General features: G+C 47.5%; 6 protein-coding genes across 6 annotated transcripts; 3 read left to right on the top strand and 3 right to left on the bottom strand.

Annotated features, from left to right (window-relative positions):
- The first annotated feature begins 111 nt into the window (after positions 1-111).
- On the top strand, positions 112-4,944 carry LOC117142541 (4-hydroxybutyrate coenzyme A transferase). Its single transcript, XM_033306589.1, has 4 exons — positions 112-572; positions 3,359-3,751; positions 3,813-4,217; positions 4,303-4,944. The coding sequence occupies exons 1-4, from the start codon at positions 392-394 to the stop codon at positions 4,755-4,757; spliced, it is 1,434 nt and encodes a 477-aa protein (XP_033162480.1). The 5' UTR covers positions 112-391; the 3' UTR covers positions 4,758-4,944.
- Positions 4,945-5,069: 125 nt separating this feature from the next.
- Positions 5,070-10,529, bottom strand: LOC117142548 (nucleoplasmin-like protein). The gene is made up of 3 exons (XM_033306598.1): positions 10,419-10,529; positions 10,052-10,185; positions 5,070-5,745 (listed from the first exon to the last, which is right to left on the bottom strand). Exons 1-3 carry the CDS (start codon positions 10,438-10,440, stop codon positions 5,443-5,445), a joined length of 459 nt encoding a protein of 152 aa, XP_033162489.1. The 5' UTR covers positions 10,441-10,529; the 3' UTR covers positions 5,070-5,442.
- On the top strand, positions 6,399-9,521 carry LOC117144988 (sodium-independent sulfate anion transporter). Its single transcript, XM_033310459.1, has 8 exons — positions 6,399-6,414; positions 7,245-7,544; positions 7,616-7,956; positions 8,048-8,357; positions 8,425-8,727; positions 8,790-8,935; positions 8,993-9,175; positions 9,246-9,521. The coding sequence occupies exons 1-8, from the start codon at positions 6,399-6,401 to the stop codon at positions 9,453-9,455; spliced, it is 1,809 nt and encodes a 602-aa protein (XP_033166350.1). The 3' UTR covers positions 9,456-9,521.
- A 246-nt stretch (positions 10,530-10,775) lies between the features above and the next one.
- Positions 10,776-11,746, top strand: LOC117142547 (nucleoplasmin-like protein). The gene is made up of 4 exons (XM_033306597.1): positions 10,776-10,893; positions 11,026-11,171; positions 11,316-11,483; positions 11,545-11,746. The coding sequence occupies exons 1-4, from the start codon at positions 10,872-10,874 to the stop codon at positions 11,677-11,679; spliced, it is 471 nt and encodes a 156-aa protein (XP_033162488.1). The 5' UTR covers positions 10,776-10,871; the 3' UTR covers positions 11,680-11,746.
- A 65-nt stretch (positions 11,747-11,811) lies between these two features.
- Positions 11,812-14,890, bottom strand: LOC117142540 (ADAM 17-like protease). The gene is made up of 10 exons (XM_033306588.1): positions 14,753-14,890; positions 14,448-14,687; positions 13,959-14,392; positions 13,711-13,905; positions 13,454-13,592; positions 13,075-13,310; positions 12,451-13,014; positions 12,283-12,388; positions 12,047-12,209; positions 11,812-11,984 (listed from the first exon to the last, which is right to left on the bottom strand). Exons 1-10 carry the CDS (start codon positions 14,829-14,831, stop codon positions 11,942-11,944), a joined length of 2,199 nt encoding a protein of 732 aa, XP_033162479.1. The 5' UTR covers positions 14,832-14,890; the 3' UTR covers positions 11,812-11,941.
- A 153-nt stretch (positions 14,891-15,043) lies between these two features.
- LOC117142549 lies at positions 15,044-15,660 on the bottom strand. The gene is made up of 2 exons (XM_033306599.1): positions 15,276-15,660; positions 15,044-15,214 (listed from the first exon to the last, which is right to left on the bottom strand). Exons 1-2 carry the CDS (start codon positions 15,581-15,583, stop codon positions 15,103-15,105), a joined length of 420 nt encoding a protein of 139 aa, XP_033162490.1. The 5' UTR covers positions 15,584-15,660; the 3' UTR covers positions 15,044-15,102.
- Between the last annotated feature and the right edge of the window lie 9 nt (positions 15,661-15,669).

Genomic DNA, 15,669 nt, shown 5'->3' with positions numbered 1-15,669 from the left:
CTGGTAGTTTTTGAAATATCAATATAAAATGTGGAAATAAACAATATATACCCAAATTCCATACCCTGGAACACATTAAACAATCAAATGAGTACATCTACGTGAGTGCAACGCGAACTCGAAGTTCAGAGGAGTGGCCCGCAGCTGGGCGGGATTGGATTGCGATCGGAGGAAGAGAGCTTTTGCCGCGGAGCTTTTATGGCGTTTTTGTTTGGCGAACCAGTTGCAAATTTGGTGCCGCAGCGGACGGAACTCAGCTAAGCAGTCTCTCCTCAGTGAAAACCCACCACTCATCGCCTCCTGCATCTCGCGGACTTCTAGCTTAACCCTTTGCGACGTGCGTGCCTAAAGCAGAGTACTCAGTACACACTACTACACTACACAGACCACAATGAGCAAGCAATTGGCGCGCCATGTGGGCCAGCTGAACAGCCTCCTGAAGACGGCGGCCACCGCCTCCTCGGTCTCCGCCCACAACAACTACTTCACCTACGTGCGGGAGCTGTCGCATCCCATCGCTCGGGAGCCTCCAATTGTCAAGCCGGAAGAGGCCGTGGCATGCGTGAAATCCGGTGAGTCCCACTGGCCCTCATATCATCTGGCCAGGAGAACCGCGCCCCCCCTTTCCGTACCTAGGAGAACTGGCCTCCCAGTTATCGCTGCCTTGCGCTGTTTGCAATCTTTCGGTTATGTAACCTTCTAGTGGGCCTGCTTAGGAAAACAGAATGAAAACGAGAACACCGGGTTGTGGGGCCATGCAAATGTAAGCCCATGTGTGCCCGCAATCCAAACTACTTTGGAGCACATATGCATGAACATACGTACGTACGTATATAGGGAAGGGCACTCACAGGGTGCTCGGTATTCGGATGGCTGGCATTTAATTGACCGTGATTAGGAGCAACTCGTGGGGATATATAATACACAAGTTAGAATCAAATATTTAGTGTATTGTATTACCTTGTGAAAGGGAATAGGTTTCTAGTTGATTGGGGTCCCAGTATGATAAATAGTTAGGGGAGTTATACAATAGCAAAATCAGACTTCAAGTAGCTAACCTTATCGAAATGCTACCCCCTTGTGGGGCTATCAGTAGACCCCATGTTTTTATTCGTAATTCCTGGTGTTGCAGCAGCACAAGTGTAAGCTATATTCATTTAATCGCGTGAAACCAGCTGTGCGTGCCCCCTCCACGAATGTAGATATTTATACACATTTAATAATGCATACTCGTATAGTCGGCGCTGTAGATGAGTTTCCAGCCAAGTTGTACTTTGTACCCCGGGCAAAAAGCAGAGAAAGGTCCGATGCAAAGCTCAGCTTGGTGGCAAGAACAACCGCGTATGTAGCTCATAAACAAGTCCATCCACTCAGCCGGCCTTTGGATGAGGTGCTGATAAGACCTGCTCTCTGTAGGAACCCATATACTATGGTATTCAGCAGCAGCTCTATAAGAAGGCAAGGTTATGCAACGAGTATCAGCAGGTGAATTATGGAAACTAAAGCATGGATGGAGTGCTTCGAAAAATATTCATTAATTTCCAACAAGCTTTCTTATCAAAACGATAAATCTGTTAGATAATTTCTATATGCCAGTATAACGATAGCAATCGTCTGATTTTTGGGAACCCTCTGCTCTGATTAAATTCAATTGTCCCAATTTGGAGACAGTCTCCTGGGATGCAAACAGATATGTGGACACGCCCTCGGCGCCCGCTGAAATCTTAATTTCTTAGCACTTCTACGGCATCTCATCAGCAGGTCCATGCAAATTGGTGATATTGCGGCGGGGGGTGGGTCTTTGGAGAGGAGTGGCACATCGCAGCGCCCAGCGAAACGTCACCCAAAATCGGTATCTCTAATTTTAGCCAAAATCACCAACACGAGCCATGCCAAATCTGCGACGTAATTTGATTTGGAAAACTTTTTCGTTTGGCACGTTTTTGGCAGATAATAAGTGGTACAGTAGGCACTAGCTAACTAAGCCTGTGCGTAAGAAATGCATAATTGACTTTTCAAGTTACGGTAAATAAATAAATAAATTGATAGTGAAGCCTCGCGGAAAACTTGACCGTGTGTGTCGACGTGGCTCAGACGTCTGCCGATAAGAATCGCACTTATCGCATGATTCCCCAGTTGAAGGGGCTCGCTCGTTCGACTTAATGTGCCCATCACGGTTCCTTCTATTTCCTCATGCAGAAGAACTTCGGAATGCCGGCCTGGGGGAAACCAAAATAGATTGGCCAAACATGATGCATGTGCTTAAAACTGCATTAGAGATGCAATTCAACTGTGTATTAAATAGATATCTTACTATATTTGTACATTTTTATAGATCAAGTATAGAGGAACACAAAGCATAACTATTCCATTTTATCATTTGTCCCAAAGTTCCGATTAAAAGCTACAATTCTCTTACGTAACGCAGCCCAATCAGATACATTTTGCTAAATTGATGTGCTTCTACTTTCTGGCTCGTTAATCAAATGACAAAATCTATATACATATATTATACTATAATCTCGAATCGACATGTTTGCCATGTAATGCCAACTGGGAAACCGGTGTTATTTATTTACAAACATTGATTATCACGCGTTTCTGGGCAATAAGCGCTCCCACTCCTCGCATTCGCATTATCACTCTGCCCATTAACTAATAAAAGTTTGTACATATGAATGTATACTAGCTATAGCTTTTAAGCTTTCGAGAGCAACAAACTAAATTCAGAGAGCGAGAAATTGGAATGATCAGAGAGAAGATTGCCGAATTTCGGCACAATTCGTTTTTTTTTTATAGTCTCAATGAAAGCATGACCAGCGCAATAAAAGTATGTAAATAGTAATGAATGAGACTTACAGAAACAGCATTTGCTGATTAAAGCTGTAAAGAAAGTTATATTACTTTGATTAATAACAATATAGAACGTTCATATGTGTTTTTATGATCAATTATCAAAGAGTTTTTCTCTTAGCGTACATTATAAAGCTAATCCGAGCAGAATTATTTTATTACGAAGTGCATTAATTGCCAGGTCAGGATTATTCCATTGAATGAATCAGGCCGCGCTCTTCGGATTAACAATATCATAAAATTGGTTAGAAACATAAGACTATGTTTCAAAACAGTTCAATAACTGATAGAAATTCTGCTTATTTCGTTATCATTTAACATTAAAAGCATCGTTAATTGGGCAATATTGGAGAGCAATAATTGTAGGCCCTCGGATAGCATGTCATGCAAATCTTTAGATAAGCCCTGCTGATAAATGTACAATAACTGCGGATTGGCTGATTAGCAGCGTGTGCCTAATAAAAATATTGGTAATAAAACCTGCGGTTTCTCGCCTCCATTCCAGGTGACACGGTTTTCGCTGGCGGAGCAGCCGCCACACCCGTGGCTCTGCTGAACGCGATGGCCAAGCACGGAAAGAGCAACAACCTGGAGTGCGTCACGGTGTGCCACATGCACACGGAGGGTCCTGGCGAGTACGCCAAGCCGGAGTACAAGGACCACTTCCGCTCGAACTCCTTCTTCATGGGTGCCAATGTGCGCAAGGCGGTGGCCGATGGCCGTGGTGATAATGTGCCGATCTTCCTTCACGAGATCCCGAATCTGTTCTACAAGCAGATCGTAAAGCCAGATGTGTCCTTCATTCACGTGTCGCCGCCGGATAACCACGGCTACTGCTCCCTCGGCACCAGCGTCGATTGTGTGCGCGCTGCGCTGCTCAACTCGAAGCTCATTGTTGGTAAGTTGCGTGAACTTCAGTAGTATGATTTATAGTGGAACTAATGCTACTCCTTTTTCAGCTCAAATCAACCCCAAGATGCCGCGCACCTTCGGCGATGCCATCATCCACAAGTCTCACTTCGACCTTGCCATCGAGGTGACCGATGATCTGCCTCAGCACGGAACTGGTGAGATTTCCGAAGTCGAGAAGAAGATCGGCAAGCTCATTGCCGAGAACCTCGTCAAGGACGGCGCCACCCTGCAGATGGGCATTGGCAGCATCCCAGACGCCGTACTCGCCGCCCTGCACAACCACAAGGATCTGGGCATCCACTCCGAGATGTTCGCCAACGGTGTCGTGGAGCTCGTGCGCAAGGGATGCGTCACCAACAGCAAGAAAAAGATGCACCAGGGCAGAATTGTGGGCTCCTTCCTTATCGGCGACAAGGCTCTGTACGACTTCGTGGACAACAACCCCTTCATCGGTAGGTTTAGACCTGAAACACTGAAGTTGAATTTAAAATGTATGGGATATGAGCACGATCTAATGTCTCACTGTCCACCTTTCAGAGATGTACGCCATCGACTATGTGAACAACACCAGCATTGTGAAACAGCAGCCTCGCATGACGGCCATCAACAGCTGCATTGAGGTGGATCTGACTGGACAGGTGTGCTCAGACTCGATTGGTCCCCGCTTCTACTCCGGCTTCGGCGGACAGGTGGACTTCATTCGCGGAGCGGCGGAGGGTCTCGATGGCCTGGGTGTGCCAATTATTGCCATGCCATCGACCACCAACAAGGGCGAGAGCAAGATTGTTCCCACGCTGAAGGCAGGCGCTGGCGTCGTCACTTCGCGTGCCCACGTCCACTACGTCGTCACGGAGCACGGCATCGCCTCGCTGTTCGGCAAGAACGTGCGCCAGAGGATGTACGAACTCATCCAGATCGCCGATCCCAAGCACCGCGAGACCCTGGAGAAACAAGCCTTCGAGCGCATCAAAGTTATGCCCTCGCCGAACTAAGCAAGCACTGAACTCCTAGAGATCACTATGTACTAGCAGGAACCCGCAATCTTTGAAGGCATTCCCGAAATCGCTTTGATCCACTTCATGGAACTGCAATCATGATAGCCCTTTAGCATTACCAAATCTGAAATTTCAATTGATGAGTAACGAATTGATGGGAGAAATAAAACTGAAATTGATTAAATGTCTGGTTTCAATAAGCGAACAATGTGTGCTAAACGGGGAAGATAAGTATATTTAGTTGCCACTTAGTTCATCAGTCTGAGATAGCGTTTAAAACGAACTCCCACTTGAGTAAAATGCAATAATATTGTTTGTATTCCGACGAGTTTATTTTCATACTGCAAATATGAAGGGGCGCGTACAGGAAGTCCGGCTTAGCTTTAGTTATACTTTAATATATATACAAATCTGTGTGTTCGATTAGTGTCCGATCGGTCACGGTCCGATCCGCTCCCGCTTCCGGGAGCGGAACTCCTGGCTGAGCGACAGACCATTCGCTGGGAAAACACGACCGAGCACACAACGTTGTCTTTGAATTGAATGTAAAAGGAGCTGTTCAAAAGGAACTAGATTGTATTCTCAGTATGCATCGTATTGTATTATAGGGCCTAAAACTGTTTTTGCTTTAAAATCTACACTTTATAGCTTAAACCTCGATGGATGATTGGCGGTCAGCAGTTTACTTCTTCTTGTTGTTCTTGGCATTTTTACCATCGGCGGCGTTCTCGATCTTGGCGCGCTTCTTTGGGTGCTCGTCCTCCTCGTCCTCGGCCACATCGTCCTCCTCGTCATCCTCCTCCATGTCGACCACCTCCACATCGTCCTTGATGTTGTGTCCGTGGATGTAGACGGGTCCGCTGCCCTTGATCAGCTTGAACGTCACCTTCGACTCGTAGAACTCCACGTCGGGATTGACGGCGCGGGTCTCTCCGGCCTTCAAGACGGCGATGGGAATTTGCACGGAGTCCTTGGGTGTGTTCACCTGCGTAAACAAGGGGAAGATTCGCAAATTAGATAGATTCATAGACTTTTCAAGTGGCTTATAAATAAATTGTAGTTAGACACGTTTCGAATGTTATCTATTGTTCACTCAGGTGGGAACATCAATTGGCACATCTCTGCCTGCTTTTAACTGCATAAGATTCCTGGCCAAGATTGACCCATATAGATCCCCGTCATAGGCCTTTCAAGTGGCCGAAGATAGTTGTTGAATTCCCCGATTACACAAATTTCGGATCCAGCGAGCAGATAGCGCGAAGTTCATCACGACTGGCCCACTTAATCGCTCTGCAGTCTTCGCTTCGTCTCTATCTCTTATCGTTGTCGACCGAACAGAACACCTTCCCCAAAACTAACTGAACTGTCCGTCCGATGATAACTGCCTACGCACTCACATATTCGCACAGTCGCTTTCGGTAATAACCCCGTCGACTGGCGGCAGCTTGACCACTCGTCTGCCCACGCTGGAGTGGATCGGTTCGTTCCCTTTAAACTGCAGCCAGGCTCAACTGAACCGGAGTCCAGCAAGCGCGAATCTAACAAGTGACCGCTAATTAATCATCCGCAACGTGTAATTCGAATCAAAACTGCCTCTAGTATTGGCCGATCGTAAAGTGCTCCAAAGATCTTGTCGACATGCGTGATAACGAAGGTAAGTGGAGAAGAGCGTTCCCTCAAGAGGATAAGTGAAAGCAGTGTGATACGAAGGGAACTACACACCTACCTTCTAATAAAAACAACTTTGAATATCAGGAAAGACAAACTATTTCTCAATGGAGCTATAATTAGTCAAGGAACAAACACTGGTTGATTTTTCTATGATAAAAGCTATAAATAAAGAACTAGTTTACCTAAAACTTGATGAGATAAACTACAATTAAAGGAAACTAAACAAAGGTTTTCGGAGAACAAGGGTGTGCGCGTCTACATTATTTATGGTAAATACCCGGTAATAAGTCCGTAATTAGACAAGAGAATCCGCAAGATGACAGTGCTATTATGAGCTCCGAAAGATGAGTTATCAGTGACAAGTTGGCTTCCTGGGGATGAACGTGTCTATCAAGCAGGAAGGGATCAAAACGTAAATTTCCCCCGTTGAATAACATAAATGCATAAGATATAAACTAGCCAAGGATACTATAGGTGGCTCACTAATTATCTAGAATATGGGACACCAAAACAGAGGGTTCAAAGTGCTAACATTAAAGCATTGTCAAGAGACAAGCCTGCCGGCTGCTTCAGGCTGCCTGCTGGATGAACTTGTCTATCAGCTTGTAGACATCTTTGGTATTTTTCCAGAAGTCACAAGACCACCGAGCCGCAGGAAATCATCGAGGTACTTCAGATCATGTGCAGAGATTGCGAATAGGTGTACATAAAAGAGCGTTTTTCAATAAAGTAAACCACTTAACTGCGGCCATATCAAGATTTCAAGGCGCCCCAGGAGGTACACCCACTAAATAGCCCATTTGTGCTTTCCAGATGATCTTTATCGGGAGCGCCTGCCAAACGTTTGCGGTGCCGTGAGCTCAAAGGCGAGGAGCTGCTGCAGCATGCGTTCTGTGCACAGATACCTGCCCGTCACCGATTGGCTGCCCAAGTACCAGTGGAATTTTCTGGCCATGGATGTGGTGGCTGGTCTCACCGTGGGCCTCACAGCCGTGCCACAGGCCATAGCCTACGGAGCTGTGGCTAATCTGCCACCAGCCTATGGGCTCTACTCCGCTTTTATGGGTGGATTTGTGTACATACTCCTTGGAACCTGCAAGGACATCACAGTGGGTGAGTTGTGGAGCCTCTGGTGAGGTGGTGTTCCTCCCATGTCCTAAGTAACTCAAATCGTTGTTCCACAGGACCTACGGCCATCATGGCGCTGATGGTGCAGCCTTATGTGGACGGCAACCCAGCGTATGCGGTGCTAATATGCTTCCTGTCCGGCTGCATCATCACTCTAATGGGTTTACTCAATCTAGGAGTGCTCATGCGGTTCATATCGGTGCCGGTGACGACGGGTTTTACGATGGCAGCCGCCCTAACCATTGCCACCGGCCAGGTTAATAGCCTCTTTGGCATTAGCAGTAGTGCCAGTGGGTTCCTAAACAGCTGGATATACTTTTTTGGTCACATAACGCAAACACGTCGAAATGATGCCATCCTTGGCTGTTGTACACTTGTGCTCCTGCTGCTCATGAGGGTGGGTAACTATAAAGAAGCACCTTTAAAGCCTCAAATTGCTTAATTAGAATGTTTGATTAGCGAGAGTATTAATTTTTAAATAATTTCAGCAACTGAAAGACCTGCCTTTCGGCTTCAAAAGCGTGTGGAAGTATATTTCACTGGCCCGCAATGCTGTGGCCGTGGTAATTGGCATACTGCTGTGCTATCTTCTGAAGAACGATGGCAAACTGCCCTTTCTAGTGAGCGGCAGCATCACTCCAGGCCTGCCGCCCTTCAAGCTTCCCCCCTTTCACACAGAGGACCCAGAGACTGGAGAAAGCATCAGCTTTGGTGACATGGTATCGAACGTAGGCACTGCCCTGGTGTCCATACCACTGTTGTCCATATTGGAGAGCATAGCTGTGGCCAAGGCCTTCTGTGAGTGCGGAGGATTAACTAAACTATACACTTCATAGTCCATAACTTAAGTTTCTCCTGCTTCCAGCCAAGGGCAAGATAGTTGATGCATCGCAGGAGATGATTGCCCTGGGCGTCAGCAACATCCTCAGCAGCTTCTTCTCCTCCATGCCCATTACGGGATCCTTCACAAGGACAGCCATCAACAACGCCAGTGGAGTGAGGACCCCGCTGGGTGGTGCGGTCACCGGCGCTCTCGTCCTCTTGACCCTGGCCTTTCTCACCACCACATTTGCCTACATTCCGAAGGCGACCCTGGCAGCCATCATCATAGCAGCCATGTTCTTTATGGTGGAGTACGAGACCATCGGCGAGATTTGGCGGGCTAAAAGTGAGTGCTGCACGGCATTAGGGTCCCCACGTGCAGTCATAGTAATTCCGGTTATGTTGCAGAACGCGATATGCTGCCTTTCCTGGTTACCGTGTTGACCTGTGTCTTCTGGACCCTGGAGTACGGAATGGTGGTGGGCATCGTCTTCAATGCGCTTTTCCTGCTCTACAAGAGCATGAAGCCGCAGTTTTTCTTGGCAACCGAGAAGGTGAGCTTAAACTCTGCATATAAAGGGCCCAATAATTTCTATTGGCAATCCACCTAGTTTAATGGCATCGAGGTGACCATGGCCGATCTCAAGGGCAGCGTGGACTACGCGGCAGCCGAGTACTTGAAGATGTCGATTGTGTCGCACGTGACGCAAAGGAACAGCGAGGGAGGTGCCCCCACCACACTGGTGGTCATCAAGGGGCACGAGATCGCCTCAATTGATACGACCGTGGCTTTGGTGAGTGCCAGCTTGCTTTGCTGCAAACTATGACCTTTGATCCGAAAACTCTTCTCTATTCCCCGCGAAGAACCTCAAGTCACTGCGCGAAGATCTCGCCCTGCTGAAGTGCGACATGATCTGCTGGAACTGGAGTATTCCGGCGGCGGGAGTGATTTGCCGGATGGACAGGAAGCTGCGCAGTATGTTCAAGTTCTCGAAAAGCTTTCCAGACCTAATGCAAACAATTGCGGATGCCGAGGCAGCCGATTCGTGTATCGCCGTTGACTTGAGTCAATAAAGAGTGCTCTTTTGTTTTGCCGTATGTGTATCTGCGTACAGTTGCGCCAATGAATTCGGTTTGGAAAGGTGGGGTACTTAAACTTTGAGAATCTTGATGGTTAAGGTATAACCAAGGTTAGGTACAACTAAGAAGAAATTTTAAAGCACACACTAATAATATTTATTATAATAAAAATTATATTCCTTAAACAAGATGGGCTTTGAAAGTTATTCTCGAAAGTTCCTAACAATATACAGATTTACTGGGACAGTTGTAAAGTACCTAGTACTTCTTTGCAAGTACCTAGATACTAAAAAGAATGTATATATACTGTCAATGTACCATGGCAATCGGCAGCCGGGGGCTGGCTACTCGGCGGCCGTTTGCAGATGTACAGACAAAATTACCCTAGCCCACAGCGAGCGAAAAGTTCGAGGTTGTTCTGGTCTGGGGGAAAAATGGAAACCGGTCCCTGCCCCGCCGGCCGGAAAAATGCAGCAAAAAATGAGAAAGAAAAAAAGAAGACGACACCAACCGGCGCGCGCATACACAATTTTTGGGATTTACTACATGCACTGAAAGCCCCGTTCCGCATACACAATGAATGAACTCACCTCGACCACGTTGAACTCATTCTCCTTGGCCTCGGCGCCCAGGAGGATCTGTTTGATGACCAGCTTCTGGCCGCGTGCGTAGTCCTCGTCCACATCCCACGTGACGCTGTCGCTCTCGGCGGTCAAAGTGACTCCTGCGGAGGGGATATATTCGCCATTATACTCTTTGATTCGTATCTTTTTCACGCACTCAAATCCGGGAGTTTGAGGCCAGACAGACACACAAATTGGCCAGCGGCAACCTTGGAGCAAAAACACCGGCAAGCGTCGCAGACACTCCGCCTTTTCGGTGGTAAATACGCCTTCTACGCGGCCACTTTTGCCCCCTTTCGCTGCCTACAGAGTGCAACTGCTAAATTGTAATTACCGTAGAATGATTCCTCAGCCATTGTAGGTAATATTTAATATTAATTCCACACAAAACCAGCGGCGAACACGTGTTGAGCAAAATCTTTTGCAAAATGGTAGCTGTCGCAGGGTTGCCAGGCGGACGTAAGGTCCCGAAATCGATGATTATCAGACTGGGTATCAAAATCGCAGGGCTGCCACTTTTAGTGTCCAATCGAATGTAACAACCTATATTCGTTTGTTGCAAGCTTAATACATCAGTAAGATTTATTCAAAAATAATTCAAGGCTTTATTACCTGTACTTGCGAAGTTCCCAGCAAATTAAACGAAGACTATCGATAGTCCTGCGCTTCGATAACCGCACCGCTCAACGCTTCACACAACTGCAGCCATCGCCGTTTTACGGGCACGTGTAGAGTACAAAAGGTTCTTTTATTAATTGACTGTACATCTGTGTTCCAAGGCCTGCAAATGGAGTCCGAGTCGTTTTATGGTGAGTACCAGTGCCATTTGGGCTGGAAGAGCGCTCCAATAGCCATCCCAGAGCCACGCTGTGAGCAGCTCCCCTCCAGCCGGCAAAAAGCAGTCTGAAATCCAACCCTTCTCGCCGTTCGTTCACTTCCAGGTGTCACACTCAGCGAGAAGGAGGCCATCGCACAGTTCGAGGTCCCAGATGTACCCGAGGAGTACATCGTCCACTCGCACAAGCTCATCATCAAACAGATTTCCCTCGGCCCAGAAGCGAAGACCGGCGAATTCAACGTTGTACAGGTGAGCCTCGATACAGGCAATTTGCCCCGAGCCGCAGGTCGTAAATTAAAAAACGGCATGTCTGATTTAACTCATCTCATATTTCCCGAAAAACTAGGAAATTAGACTAATAAAATTAACAAAAATGTAATATTTCTCTTTCAGGCGGAGACGAACATAAACGACGATGGTGAGAAGAAAACCCTGAAGATCCCCATTGCCGTGCTGAAGGTCGGCGAGACCCGTAGCTTAAGACCAAATGTCGAGTTCCCCAACGGATCAGTGACCTTCAAACTGGTGCAGGGAAGTGGGCCCGTACACGTCTGCGGCAAGGTGAGCTTCATCCATCTATCTACTTTATGTTCCTGTTCCTAACAAATTGCTGTACCCTCAGGTCGAGATGAACTTTGGCGAGTTTGACGACGGTCAGATTTACGAGGAGTATTCGGACGAGGAGGAGGATAGCGAACTGGAATTCGACGAAGAAGCAGCTCCTCAGACGAACGGAAAGAGTAATAAGAAGAAGTAGAAACACATTACACTCCAGTAAGCTAACTAAATGATCCGAAAAAATAAAAACTTTAATACGACTTCAATTATGTAAAGAAACCACTATTAACAGACACCATCGAATTATAATGACCTTTTGTTTTTGGTCTATATTATATGGAATTTTATTCATTCTGTGTTGCGTATGTTCAAATATGTCACTTAATGTAAACGAATTGTGGCAGTTTTAAGAAGAATGCTCACGGAAGATTAAAACAAAAGAAACCCACTGGGTTTTTGTGCTAGTTACAGGCTCGGGCCACCGAAATCTTCTGGCGTGGCACTCTGAAAGTATAGATTGGTTGGTTATCAGTATATCATTATGAAGTAGGAAGCTCAGCGCCTACCGTATGTGAATCACTCTACGCCTCTCGTCACTGGGATGTATAAGGTCCAGTTTCTGGCTCCACTCAATCAGCTTCATTTCGTGGCGCAGCTTCTTGCGGTCGAAGTAAGATATGACGCAACTGATGGGAATCCAAAAGACTGCGGTGACGAGGACAACGGCCACTGAAAATAGGATTGACCAAGTGTGGCTTAGTAGGTATCTGCGGAGTGAAATATTTAAGATTGCAATACTTACTGACAATGTTGTCCTTGAGAAACCTCAGGGTCTTGGCCACATTTATCTCCTCGATGATGTCCCAGAAGCGCTCCACCACATCCTGTATGGTCTTTTCGCATACGCCCTGAAAGAAATAGCAGTTTAGCATGATTATGGTCAATCTAAGGACTCAATCCACAAGCATACCTTGTTGCAGAATCCTGTGATGCAGGGTGTGCCATCGGGTAGGACATCAGGTGGCTCCACGGGGAAGCAAGTCTCATTGATGCTCATGCGACAGCAGCGCTTGCAGGCATCCGCGATGATATCACACATGCAGCTCTGGAGACCCTGGGTCTCGCAGTACGGCACGCATTTGCCATTCCGGCACTGACCCCGCTCCTGGCAGGTGGTTCCGTCCGCCATGGCCGGCGATTTGGGACACTCGGCGTGGGCGCCGGTGCAGCGAGCCTCCTGCTCGCAGGTGGCGTACTGCGCCTCGCGGCACTTCATTCCGGAGGCCATGAACTGGCAGTTCTGGCAGCACGGCGAATTCTTGTCGCTGCACATGGCTCCTTGGTTCCGGCGCAGCTTGCAGTTCTTGTCGCAGCAGGAGTCGTTGTCCTCGGTGCCCAAAAGACCAGCATCGCACTGCTCGTCGCCCTCGACTCGCAGGTTGCCGCAGAAGGACTCTTCGGGCTCTGAAAAGCATCTGCCCGATTTGGCTTGCAGCACCTTACGGATGGAACGCAGGGAGCAGGGGGAGAATTTCTGTTAAGGAATGAGAAGTCATTAGAGAATTGTATTGGTGGAGGTATAGGAGAATCCTACCTTATTGTTCACATCGTAGCCACTGACAGAGTACGTGTACATGAGGAAACTGCCGCCTTGCGAGGCGCTGGGTGAGCACTCCGGAATGTCGGGGTCGTGCTCCGAGCCCCAGTTGTGTCCAAACTCATGGGCCGTGACCAGGTCAGCCTCCCTGGTGATGACCCGCTGACCATAGTGGTTGCGGGAGCTGCTCAGACCCGAGTTCAAGTACAGAGTGTAACCATTTTTGAAGTATTCTTGGAGACGAAAAGAAAATAAGTTAGTTTGGGATACATAACTTAAGGGTATACCAGAAACTAAAGAAAAATAAAACCAAGGAAACGAAAGTCTATAAGCCAAATGAAAAGGACAAAAATGAGAGTCAACTGGGTTTAGCAACCTGGAGTGCATATGCCGCCAACGGAGTTGCGACGGGGGGAGCCCACGTAGGCCAGGCCCAAAATGCCGCCTTCGAACTTGAGATCGGTAAAGAGATGGGCAAGGCAAAAGTCTTTGTGGCTGTACTCCCGGGAGAAGACCTAGCCGGTGAAATGGCCACGGAGGAGTTGGAGTTAAAGTGAGAGATACAAGAGTTAGATGACCATGAGGTAGAGCAGCTACACGAAAAATGACGGGGCTTTGATGAAGTCAACTCACCTCCAGGAGATTGCGCACGTCCCACTTCTCACGGATCATATTGTAGTGTGCCTCGCCTCCTCGCAGTCTCGTGGGCTCCGAGTGCACCACGATCTTCTTGATCACGAAGCCCATGCCCTTGAATCCCTCCTGATCCGAGCGATCCTGCCACACAGTGTCGTTGTAGATCTTGTGCACCCGATCAATGAGGCTTATCTAAAGATTAAAAGTTACTAGATAATAGAAAGGGGATTCTTTCAGGAGCTCACCAAGTAGTTAATGGTGGTCTTGGTGTTGCCTCCGCCCATTTCCTGAAAGAATCGATAGTCTGCCACCAAGAGCAAGGGACACCGGGTCTTAGTGGGCGTGTACTCGTACTGATCGGACTGACGCTTCTCCCTCGCGTGCAGCTCATTGTCCAGAGTATCACCGTGCTCATTGTCCTCCAGCTCGAGACCCTCCTTGATGTAGCCACATGTTTTTGGGGTGGAACCCGCCTCATTCTTGTGCACCTTCACATCCGAGGCCTTGTATGCCACCATGGTGTCCTTCTTGGCCTCCGGCAGGTGTCGCCAGGAGGGCTCAATGTGATAGGTTTCCTCCGGCAAATGAATGGACATGGTCATGGTGCCGTCTTCAATGTGGGCACGCACAGAGGACTCCAGTTCGCCAAACACCCGACCCGAATAGAAGCTATCGTGATCTGCAGAGATTGTGGGTTTAGAATTATAGTATTTATCTATAGATACTGATCTTACCCATATGCACCACCGTTTCGTTGCCATCCGCATCCACGGCGTAGGCTCTGAATTTGCTGTGCAGGACATCCCTGTGCGGATGCAGGATCAGCCGGAAGTTCTTGCCCAGCGTGGTGAACTCCACCTCCTTGATGGTGTTGAAGGGATTCGTGCTGTGCTTGGCACCCCTTTTCACCACCCTGTGCACCACATCGTCCTTGTGGAAAATTTCGTAGTGGCGCAGCGTCTTTTGCAGGGCAGCTAAGGTAAAGAAAATGGACACTTTATCAAGATCCTGTCTTTTTATGGTCTATTTCTGTGCTCACCGCAATTCTCAACGAAAAGGCAGGCGAAAAAAACCGAGATAATTGCGAGGCCACAGCAACTAATGCATTTTGTAAACATTTTTTGTCGCCCGCTATTTCTGCATTATTGATTTTTACCGTTTGCAGTGTAACCGTGCACTTAACCGTTAGAAACGTACAACTGATGAAATAACGGTAGTCCAAAGGTCCTGTCAAAATCCGACAGTCTGGCAATATCGCTGATTTGAATTTAAAGTGAAATTATTATTTAAAAAATATAGGAATAAAGCACAAAAAAGTACTAGAGATAGTTATATTTATTTAAGCAGTAATTCCACCATAAATTTTAAATTGCTTGTTAATTTGTATCCCTACTTTCGGTGCGGAGGAGAGCGAGGATCTGCGACCGCCGGAACAGGAGCCAGTTTGTTGTCCACTCCGTAGAACTGGCCATTCAGACTCTTTCGCCTCGGCTTGGGCATGCTAGAAGAGAATTGTTATTCAACCGAGAGCTTCCTAACAAATGCTTAAGAAGATAACCCACTTGCTCACATTGGAGCCATACAAGGAGATGGTCACGTAGCTGCTGGGTACGTTATCTAAAAACTTCTGAAAGCGGCACCGCATATATTTGCTCTGGCGGCAGGAAAGACACGGGGTCAAGTGCTCGAATCGGTACTTAAAACTGGGCAGGACCACCCAGTTGTTGTCGGGTAGGTGGAGAAAGTCCCGCGGCGATTTATCCTCATCCACCTGGCGGCCCTTCTCCTCCGGCTTAAACTCCTTGATGAGCTGGTTGATGTCGAACTTTACCGGCCAACTGGTGAACGGTTCACAAATCGGATTCTGCATTTTGAGTGTCAACGAAACAAAGAAATAAATTTCCCCCGAACTCGAAACAGAATTAAACGGGCCTGCTGCCAATTGAACTTATTTTT

Source organism: Drosophila mauritiana, chromosome 3R (assembly GCF_004382145.1).
Source record: "Drosophila mauritiana strain mau12 chromosome 3R, ASM438214v1, whole genome shotgun sequence".
NCBI lineage: Eukaryota > Metazoa > Arthropoda > Insecta > Diptera > Drosophilidae > Drosophila > Drosophila mauritiana.
The sequence above is the reverse complement of the archived record's forward strand: the minus strand, read 5'-3'. Positions and strand labels throughout refer to the sequence as shown.

What these genes read in the sequence shown, in the direction of transcription:
- LOC117142540 (XM_033306588.1), bottom strand. Translation starts at nt 14,831, where the DNA reads ATGTTTACAAAATGCATTAGTTGCTGTGGCCTCGCAATTATCTCGGTT. An exon ending in TGGCGGCATATGCACTCCAG is followed by an intron (nt 13,311 to 13,453) that starts GTTGCTAAACCC and finishes TTCGTCTCCAAG; the next exon opens with AATACTTCAAAAATGGTTAC. An exon ending in CGTAGAGTGATTCACATACG is followed by an intron (nt 11,985 to 12,046) that starts GTAGGCGCTGAG and finishes CTATACTTTCAG; the next exon opens with AGTGCCACGCCAGAAGATTT.
- LOC117142548 (XM_033306598.1), bottom strand. Translation starts at nt 10,440, where the DNA reads ATGGCTGAGGAATCATTCTACG. An exon ending in GGCTGAGGAATCATTCTACG is followed by an intron (nt 10,186 to 10,418) that starts GTAATTACAATT and finishes TCCCCTCCGCAG; the next exon opens with GAGTCACTTTGACCGCCGAG. An exon ending in ATGAGTTCAACGTGGTCGAG is followed by an intron (nt 5,746 to 10,051) that starts GTGAGTTCATTC and finishes TTGTTTACGCAG; the next exon opens with GTGAACACACCCAAGGACTC.
- LOC117144988 (XM_033310459.1), top strand. An exon ending in AGCTGTGGCCAAGGCCTTCT is followed by an intron (nt 8,358 to 8,424) that starts GTGAGTGCGGAG and finishes TCCTGCTTCCAG; the next exon opens with CCAAGGGCAAGATAGTTGAT. An exon ending in TTTTCTTGGCAACCGAGAAG is followed by an intron (nt 8,936 to 8,992) that starts GTGAGCTTAAAC and finishes CAATCCACCTAG; the next exon opens with TTTAATGGCATCGAGGTGAC.
- LOC117142541 (XM_033306589.1), top strand. Translation starts at nt 392, where the DNA reads ATGAGCAAGCAATTGGCGCGCCATGTGGGCCAGCTGAACAGCCTCCTG. An exon ending in CGTGGCATGCGTGAAATCCG is followed by an intron (nt 573 to 3,358) that starts GTGAGTCCCACT and finishes CCTCCATTCCAG; the next exon opens with GTGACACGGTTTTCGCTGGC. An exon ending in GGACAACAACCCCTTCATCG is followed by an intron (nt 4,218 to 4,302) that starts GTAGGTTTAGAC and finishes TCCACCTTTCAG; the next exon opens with AGATGTACGCCATCGACTAT.
- LOC117142547 (XM_033306597.1), top strand. Translation starts at nt 10,872, where the DNA reads ATGGAGTCCGAGTCGTTTTATG. An exon ending in GGAGTCCGAGTCGTTTTATG is followed by an intron (nt 10,894 to 11,025) that starts GTGAGTACCAGT and finishes GTTCACTTCCAG; the next exon opens with GTGTCACACTCAGCGAGAAG. An exon ending in GCGAATTCAACGTTGTACAG is followed by an intron (nt 11,172 to 11,315) that starts GTGAGCCTCGAT and finishes TTTCTCTTTCAG; the next exon opens with GCGGAGACGAACATAAACGA.
- LOC117142549 (XM_033306599.1), bottom strand. Translation starts at nt 15,583, where the DNA reads ATGCAGAATCCGATTTGTGAACCGTTCACCAGTTGGCCGGTAAAGTTC. An exon ending in TATGGCTCCAATGTGAGCAA is followed by an intron (nt 15,215 to 15,275) that starts GTGGGTTATCTT and finishes ATTCTCTTCTAG; the next exon opens with CATGCCCAAGCCGAGGCGAA.